The sequence below is a fragment of the Nymphaea colorata genome, chromosome 9 (genome assembly GCF_008831285.2).
Source record: "Nymphaea colorata isolate Beijing-Zhang1983 chromosome 9, ASM883128v2, whole genome shotgun sequence".
NCBI classification, from domain to species: domain Eukaryota; kingdom Viridiplantae; phylum Streptophyta; class Magnoliopsida; order Nymphaeales; family Nymphaeaceae; genus Nymphaea; species Nymphaea colorata.
In genome coordinates, this window is record NC_045146.1 from 14,096,393 (window position 1) to 14,105,946 (window position 9,554).

At 37.9% G+C, this 9,554-nt stretch overlaps 1 protein-coding gene across 1 annotated transcript; it reads right to left on the reverse strand.

Annotated features, from left to right (window-relative positions):
• Window positions 1–1,623: 1,623 nt before the first annotated feature.
• On the reverse strand, window positions 1,624–8,737 carry LOC116261560 (uncharacterized). Its single transcript, XM_031640384.2, has 9 exons — window positions 8,579–8,737; window positions 7,355–7,422; window positions 6,474–6,624; window positions 5,696–6,264; window positions 3,252–3,425; window positions 3,025–3,141; window positions 2,427–2,606; window positions 2,272–2,318; window positions 1,624–2,166 (listed from the first exon to the last, which is right to left on the reverse strand). Exons 2-9 carry the CDS (start codon window positions 7,400–7,402, stop codon window positions 1,806–1,808), a joined length of 1,647 nt encoding a protein of 548 aa, XP_031496244.1. The 5' UTR covers window positions 7,403–7,422; window positions 8,579–8,737; the 3' UTR covers window positions 1,624–1,805.
• Window positions 8,738–9,554: the final 817 nt, after the last annotated feature.

Below are 9,554 nucleotides of genomic sequence, written 5' to 3' on the forward strand. Positions count from 1 at the left end.
TTACCTCCTCCTTCACCTTGTATTTCTATATATATGGGCATAAACTGGGGCAAGGACTGCAAGCCTCGTGTGTTTCAGATTCTCCACAGAAGAAAGCTCCTTTCCTATTATCAGTCACATAGCAGAAGCATGTCTCCACCTTCATACACCTCAAAATTCCCCAAGCACCATGCTCTGGCAAGATGTTTCAGACATGTGAGGGAGATGAAGTCTAGATTCTACATCATCTGGAGATGCACTGTCATCCTTGTTTGTTGGGAGGAGTGATCTCTCTCTCAACAGGAGAGTCAGATCTACAAGCAGGAGAAAGGAGAGTTACTTTCTTGCGTAGTAGGAGAAGCGCCCTCCGGCTGCATATACTTAGATAGCACTTTTGATGAGCAGAGGTGTGGATCACTGCAAGCTGCCATTTGGTTTTGTAAATTGTATATACAGCATAAAACAATTTTCTTAGTGAATAGTTAGCTCACTGACTTGAATATCCTACAGATTTGTTTTTCATTTTTCGATTCCGAGCCTATTAATCTTAAGCATCTAGAGTGTTTGCATTGCAACCTCTTGTTCAAAACACCTTCTGATGAGTTGCGCCTGCCGCTTTCTGCAATCAAAGAACCAAATAATTGACACCAAGCTGAATCGAGCGCCCCACAGAAAAAGATCGAAAGAGCCAAAAGAATATCAAAATTATCTGTTTCTCAAACCCAACGTGGGGTTAGTCCTCCAGTTGAGAGCTGATATGAGTGGTGTCTAACTACCGAAGGCTGAAAGCTTCAAAGTTTAAGAAACTCGTGGCAACAACAGATGGATAAACGTCCCCAAAACACAGACTGGTCACTTCTGAGATGAGCTTTTTTTTACATTAAAGCACCAGCATGAGCATAAACGTGGAAATGTTTTGCATTCTTTTATCAAAATCTGCCAAACAGATAAGAGGAACAATCTCAGATCGGCTGAGATGCAATTTCTCTTGAAAAGCGATTAGCATCTTGAGGTTGGGTCACGAATTAGTGAAAAAGTATTTTCAATGACCGAGTCAATCCGGACCAGTCTACCCACCATGAAAAGCAATGCAGGATCTGCAGCTAAGATTGAATAACGAAAGAAACTTTCTGACGGGAACATAAATATGGTAGCACCACGTTGAAGATGGACCATATTTGAGATTGAACCATAATCCTTCCACGGTTATGGAGCTACGTGGTTTCCAAGACAGGGTTGTGGTCCAAGAACAATGTCCACAAAATGAATAAAACGTCATAGAAAGGGCCCAATCTAAAGCGCACTACAGTTTGGCTCGAGAGGCAAGCATCTTATGCCCACAAACATGGCTCCAACGGAATCAAGATATGTTCAATGATATGAACATGAAGATCCTGGTCATGAAGGCATAAAATTCTGATCAGAGGCGACATGAAACAAGCTAGGTTACGTTTGGAATTGACATAACCTGGCTATCGAAATAGGTCATGAAATTTGGACGACCGTAAATTTAGAAGGTATGTAAACAGGTTCGACCAGTTTCAATTTAGCAATGAACTACTGAATCTATGGCAAAGACATTTGCAAGGACTAGCCAGGAAGAGGTCGTGAAAGAAAATAGAAAGTATTGCCAACTGCCAAACGGAGGGGAATAATTTTCTTATTCTATTAACAAGATGTTGAGTCACACATTTCATCTCCTGGCTGATTGGTTACTTCCAAAACCAAGTTCTCCTTTACTCGCGTAGCAGTTCCTAAAAGAAGAAGTAAAGCATCATCGTTTATACATTTACTGTTTTTGGTGCTACACCAATTCAGCATGCAAATCAGGTTTCCTCTTTTACAAGTTCCCATGGCTCATCCCATGCTTCCTTTTGGCTGACCATCATCTTCGGTGTCCCTTCCTGGTACGTTCCTTCACAACCATGCTCGTGTTGATCAACTGTTGGAGGATCTAAACTTGCTATTTCAACTCCCAATACGGATTCAACTGGTTCATGAATTTGACTGCCTTCACTTCCTTCTGTGTAAGTACTCTGATTCTTGAAAGGCAAATTCGAAGACAAAGAACAATCCTTGTCATTGGTGAAGTTAGAGACGCTGAAGCATGGGCTGCAGACACCTAAATCGTTATGAAATCTATCCTTTAGTAACTCCACATCCTGACAAATTGCTTCGATTTGTCCCCTTGCAAAAGTGGAAAATAACCAAAATTAGTGTCTTGAATCAAATATAGCGCCAATTAATGCTTCCTTGTCATTAGAAAGAAAATTAATCCAATTTACACTCAACTGTAATATATCAACAATGCCCCCACGATCTGTCAGAAATTGACGCAGCTGCCAATAACATTAACAGTACAAGGAATATTAATGAAATGCAAGAACTATCCATTTAACCAGTTGGAATGACTGAAAATCTTGTGTTTTGAGTTAAATAGAACACACCTTAGAGTTTTCCTCTGCTTGTTGATGAAGCTTTTTTGAGTCTTCCATCACTTGCTCCATGATCAGTTTCTCTTGAGCAAGAACTTTACTTGCAAGTTCCTTTTTCTTTAATTTCTGTAATTCTGCTTCTGCTTTTGCTGCATTTGCTGCAGCTATTCTTGCTTGAAGATCCAGGTTCAACTGTTAAAATCAATAACAGTTAGTGCAACTAGACGCTACAATACTTAATATTTACCTGTATCCACTTATGCTTTATCTCAACAAAAATTTCAAAACGGTCAAGAATACCTCTTCTAGAAAAGCAACCTGCCATTACCTACTTTGCCGTTTCATTCTTGACAACCAACTACGTAAATCTAGTCAGATAAAAACAAGAAAGGCTACTAAACAAGATATAAATTAACTTTAAATTGTATCAGCAGCTCAGGAATTATAAGATAAACACATTAGTGAACATTGTTTCCATCAATTTAGGGTCTGAAATGGTGAAATCCTCCAAAGTAACATGTTCAGAAATATGTGCATCAACAGAGTCAAACCAAACAAGCTCTGCAGAATGTAAAGGAGCTCCCAAGACCAATCTGCAGATTCAAGTTACCTCATCTATTATGGAAAGATATTTATCTCTTTTGTCAGATATATGTCTCAAGTGAGACCGAATCTCCCGTAGTTCAGTTGCCAAAATAGATTTCTCTCCATGAACTTCTCCAGCATACTGTTATCAAGGAAACAAAAAACATTAACATGAAAATCCTTGTGTACTTTTGGCTACTGGATTTCTAAGAATCCCAAAGAATAAAAAACAATTAGAAATGAGTCAATGACCATATCATTTGCTTCCCGTCCATGTGCTGACAATTTTTTGAGTTCTTCAGCATTATTTAGAATATCAGCCCCAGCATACATTGCCTCCAAGTTTGCAGATTCTGCTTCCTTCTCACGCATGCCTACCTCTTTCATTAAGAGGTCAACCGAATCCATTGCTTCCAGTAAGATGTCCTGCACCATGTGAAGCATGGAACTCATCCAAGAATCCAAATGAGAAGATAATATATATATGGCATATTAACATTAGATAAAAAAACTAAAGCAACATAGGATTCCTCGGTATTGAATCATTAGAACTGCAGCTTGCTTTCATCAGTACTCTTGGGCCTTGAATGTGGAGGATAAAAAGAGAAACAGAATAGGTGGCCAGAAAAGGAACCAAGATAGGGACTATCACTCTTAGCACCATCAAGAATACAGTTTTTCATCAAATAACTCACGTGTTTCAAGATTAACCATCAGTAAAATGTGAATAAACTGTAACAAAAAAATTTAGACATACACACCCACGCACACATACAACAAAAAACTCTAAAAGAGTAGAAACATCCAGGTAACTGATATGGTCTTTCCAAATTGAGGACCAGCATGTTACCAACATGGTTGCATATTGACCCATACCGGCTGATGCACACAGCCCAAAAATTTCTTGAAAATTTCTTAATTGACTTCAATTACTTCATAATTATTCTTTAAATAGAAAAAATATAAAAAGGCCAATATGCCCCTATTTACCATGTCAATCAGAAAATAAATATGGGGTTTGAAACCAATACTGGAAACATTGTTGAGGACCATGCAGGCAAGAGAACTCTAGACCACAAACACTTTTTCCATGCAACGTAGCGACAATCAAGTGGCCCTCCCAAACACTTGTCATGAGTTCCCGTTAGAGTTATGTTGAAGCTGGATTTACAGGATTTTTCTAATTATGTGAACAGTAAACCATGCTACATGGTAACCATGTAGACTTCAAGCTCAGCCGGTCAAAAGAATTCTGATTTATGCCCACTAGGACTAGCAATCCATTTTGAAACGGTTCCAATTATAATATCAAAAAGTAAGAGATTGCTGGGTAATTGAAAAAACAAAAAAAAAAACAAAACGAGCACATGGATCCTCTAACTCACATGGACTTGCGAAACAGGAGGCAAAGCCATGGCCAACTCAAGTGCAGATGTATTGTCAGCTTTCAACGTTATACTCTAATTTAGTTGTATATATATCATTTACACATGTAGATGTGTGTACATGTGGGAGGTGTGCATGTGAGCAAGTGAGCTATGTATACACACACACACACACGTGCACACGCATATACCCCCATGCACATGCACCCACCTGCACCACACCTCCATTGCAGTTTTCCTTTTTGTAAATGCTACACCAGCATCCACACTCACCCTCATGTGACATAGTGGATCATCAATCAAAACCTTAAAGCGAGAAAAGACAAAGGCTACTACATGTATAAGCAACAAATAGAAGTAGAAACAACAAAAGCACAAAGGAAGCTTTTAACTTGGGTGAGTCATGTTCAATTATCTGGAAAATAGAGAAAGATCATATTTCTTTGGCATTGCTTCATGACTAAGAGATGGAGCTCCAAATAGTCTCAAATGGACAAGAGCACTGCAAAAGCATTTATCTCTGCTTTAAAGCTATTCCTCTTCCAAAATATTACACAATGAGATATAAGAAACATCACTGGTGTATCATATTGCATATCGGTTGGGCTAACCTAGACGCCGTATCGTAACACATTCGTAAATGTACCGTAAAGAACGTAACGTACCGTAAAATTGTTTTTTTTTAATTAAAAACACTAAACAAGTAGGAAAAAATCAGGAAAATAGCTAAAACATCAGAAAAATCAAGAAAAATGAATTTCATATAAAAAAACCTCATCACGTAAAGAACATTAATGATTCATCATTCATAAACCATAGGCATATACATTAGCAACAAATTCGAAAATGAAAAGCAAGACTAAGAGATTCAAAATAACATATTAATATAAAACACCCATGATCCATCGCAAGTTTAAAAAGCATCTATCACATACGAGTTTAGACTTTAGACTTTACAGTGTAATAGAGTTTAGTAAACTACATCACAAGTTCATCAAATCAATGGTTTCTTCCTCAAATCAGCAATTTTTTGGAGAAACCAGCAAAAACTCTACCTCTCTCAGCCTTTAAAGAATTTTAGAGAGGGAGAGATGCAGTTTAGGGCCTTGAGCCCCTTTTTTCAAATTTTAACCCCATATCATAAGGGAGGGGGTGTATCGTGTATCACTCAATACACCTTCCCTAGCATACGATACACCTGATAGGGGAACGATAAGCGGGCATACAGCATATCGAGCCTGTATCATCTAGGTTTTCTTCACCAAGACGAGTCTTATCATACAATATGGATAACACTGATAAGAAACATACCTTATTCTTGCTAGCCTCATTGATCAGGTCCTCAACAATATCAATGGTAGTTTGGCTAGTTTGTCCATCATAACTTATAGAGCGAGAGTCTTCAGCAGTTCCCATGGTCATTTTTTCTTCAAAAACCAGACTTTCATGACCATCATCTGACTCTTGCTTCCACAGCTCACTGTTATCAATATTACTGGCATTGGCTTTCCTTTCAAAGAGATTCTTAAGCTCATAAAAATCTGAGAGCCCCATTGTTTTAGATATTCTATCCTGAACCAAATTTGGGGAGTTTTCTGCCTGATCAGAGCAAGCACAACATTCTGTTGAAACTAATCCAGGAGCTGTTGAGGAGTCTTCTACGATATCACTGGAGGAATCAGGAAACCTTGAAGCAGTAGCTAAACTGGGGAAATCCTCATGAGATTCAAGTCTATATACAGGAATAGCTGAAGCATCTTCTGAATTAACATTGAAATTGCACAACCTTGTGGCATTTTCATGAGTTACAGTGGGAAAGTCCTCATGAGATTCAACTGTAAAATGAGTCTCTTTGTTCTCCGCTGAGGAAGCAAACTCATCTATGTCACACAAAAATAAAAATGCCAACTTTGTTAGCCACCAAATATGTTTAAGAAAGATGTGTAGTTATATGGGTCAAGACACTTAAAACTGAAGTTGAACAAACAGTCTCTTTTAAGTTGAAAGGATAGTAATCAGGCTTGGTTGCAAAAAGATTCTAATTTAAATAATGACGGGAAAGTAATCATAAGCATGACTGCGCTCTTACCTCCAGTTGCAAAACATGACCCGTTTAGACCACTTGTATGCTCAATGCCCAAACTCATCCGTGGCAGTACCTCCTCAACAACAAACTCTATAGCAAATTCTATCTCATGGCCATGTTCAAAAGCAGCAGCCTTCAACAAACGATCATCAACCTGTTGCACAGTTTAGAACTCTCTGTTTCAGTCATAACATAACATCTTTATTTACATGCCAAGAGCACCAGCAGCATCATATGAAAAAGAGGGTTTTTAATTGCTCATGCGGAAAACAGATTGACAACAATACATGTAGATGAAGATCATGAACAAAGAGCTAGGTGTTTTCTTTTCTTCAACAAGGGACTGCTACTACTCTGGTAAAGGCAGATTGGGCATCTTTCAGAACACACGTCGCAAAGAACTTTACATCCACACCCTTAGTTTGCCCAGTCTAAGCACTCCGAGTTCAAGTGGTTCAGCCCACCCAAAAATGTACATCAGTATTGTCTATGATGATCACCCATATCATCAAAATGGATGGTGGACAATGTCGATGTCTTCCAGAATATGATTGTGTACTGTATAATCTGATGACTGATTGTCGTACTTCAAATCAAATTTTAATGGAGTCCCCAAAATATAACTCTATGACCTACAATACAGGCCAAACTTTTATTCTGACAACCACAGCTTTCTTCTGTGGCGGACAACAAATAACCACTGTTCAGTAAAAAGACTTTCAAAATTCAATCATCTGTTGAAGCACGAGAACAAACAGTATGCACCATAATCTGATTGATGTTTCATATGCATCTGAAAAAAGCCCTTAAACCCTAGAAAATCCAAGGAGAGAAGAAAAAATTGATATCGATATTTTTTTCACAAATCTAATAGGAGAAAGTACCTGAGGAAATAACTCTTGTAGAGTCTGATGAGTTTTGAGCAGACTCATCACTCAAGGCAGCCAAATATCTGAAAAACGACCATGCAGAAACAGGTTGTTTAATCCATCCATCCTCAGCATAAATATCACCATAGCCACCAGAGAGCTATGCTGCTAAAGTTCAAAAAAGATGTTGCCCTACTGATCTAAACAAAAACAACAAGAAAAACCAGAAATTGAAATTGTATTTTTCCCTCTTTTGGGTTTAGTAAGTAGACAGAGCTTCGACTATCACAAAAGCAGATAAGAACTCAAAACTCATGAACTCTTTAATATCTGATGAGTTCCGTGGAGACTCGTTCTTCAAGGCAAAGAGAAATGAGCATGCAGAAACAGGTTTTAGTTCTATCCATCTTTAGCATGCATATCACCATAGCCGCCACAAGATTAAAAGTCAACAACAGTCTTTGCCCCACTCGTTTAAACAAGAAACGGCAAGAACAAAACATAGGAATTGAGGTTTTTTTTTTTTTGGCTATTTTTTCTGAGGGTTTAGTGACGTATATAGGGCTCCGGCTATCATAAAAGCAGTTAAGGATTTAAAACTCATCAGAATTCTTCCTGCATAAGCCAAACCATGACGGAAAAATTAAAACATGAAGAACACAATGAGGATCGCCTAATTCCGATAACTTCGCCAAAACCAACAAGAAAACACTGAAGCAAGTGATGCAACTTGCCACCTTTGCTGAAGATGATCACGAACAATTGGGCTTCCTCGTCATTAAACACATGAAAATCCGATTACTACAAAAAAATCTCCTAGAGAATTATTCTCTACAGTACTAAATCAAATGTTATTCAAGAAAGAAGAAATGCCTTTACTCTCTAAAATACACAAAAGTCAACTATTCAAGACAAACCCCTCAGGAAAACGATGTTGAGATCCAACTTGTTAAACAAGACAAGAATCAAGAACGATCAAACACCCACTTCACTCTTTTTAAACCTGTACGAGAAAGCAGAAGAGAGAGAGAGAGAGAGAGAGAGGAAAACCAACTACTAACCAGCAGGAGAATCAGGTATCTATCCTTTCAAACTACGTGATTGCACCGAAGGAAAAAGGAAAAAGGAAAATTCACATGCAAGTAAACAGAAGAGGAGAAACGAAGCACAACCAATCAACAGAACATCCATCGTCTCGCCAATAACTAAAAGAAGGATAAAAGAACTCTGAGCACGTACCAACAGGTTCACGGAGAGAGAGAGAGAGAGAGGCGACGACGACGACGACGACGGAGTCTCTACTACAGAAGAAGGCGGTGAAATCGGAAACCGAAAATCCCGAACTTCCAGAGTTTGCAGAAAAGAGAGATCTCTTCGACTTCGAGCGCGCCAAGCTCCGTTTTATAGGGAGGAAAAAGAGGACGAATTCCTCGTTGGCGCGGGACGAAGGGTGTTTTTGTCAATTCGTACAGTCCACAAAATCTTAACGACCAAGATAAGACCCCAACCAAATATACACGTCTCTAATGGCGACAAACTTGTCCTTCTTTTTTTAATCTTTACATTTGGATAAATTCAAATCGGAAATGTGATCAAAGTTGGTTCCGAGAAGAACGGCTTTTGATTAATAAGAATTCGGCATTTGCTTAAAGAAAATGGTCAATTCTTATGTGAAAATATAAACAAGTAGTTGAGTTGTAAGCTTTTGTTCATGCTCACCATATTGGAATATTATGTTTGAACCAATTTTAATTTACATGTATCCATAAACAAAATTTGTAAGGGAAGAATTATAAAAAACCAACGTATCGGTTAGACAGTTACGGCCGGGATGTAGAATGAGGGAACTGAGTTTGAGCTCGGCTCGAATCCTGTCGGAGTTGAGCTTCATAAGGCAAGCTTGAGCTTGAGCTTGGACTTAAACCGAGTTCAAGCTTGAATTCGACTTGTTTAACCTCATGTCACTTGATTCATATATATATATATATATATATATATATATATATATATATATATATATATATATATATATATATATATATATATATATATATATATATATTCTTCAATGAAAAATAAAACTACAAAAAAGATGTCAAATTAAACAAAAAAAATAGCCATGTCAAATTTAAACAAGTTTAAAAGCTCAGTAACTCAAGGTTGAGCTCGACTAGTTGTACATTCCTAGTAGATCTTTATTTTTTTGAATTTCTGG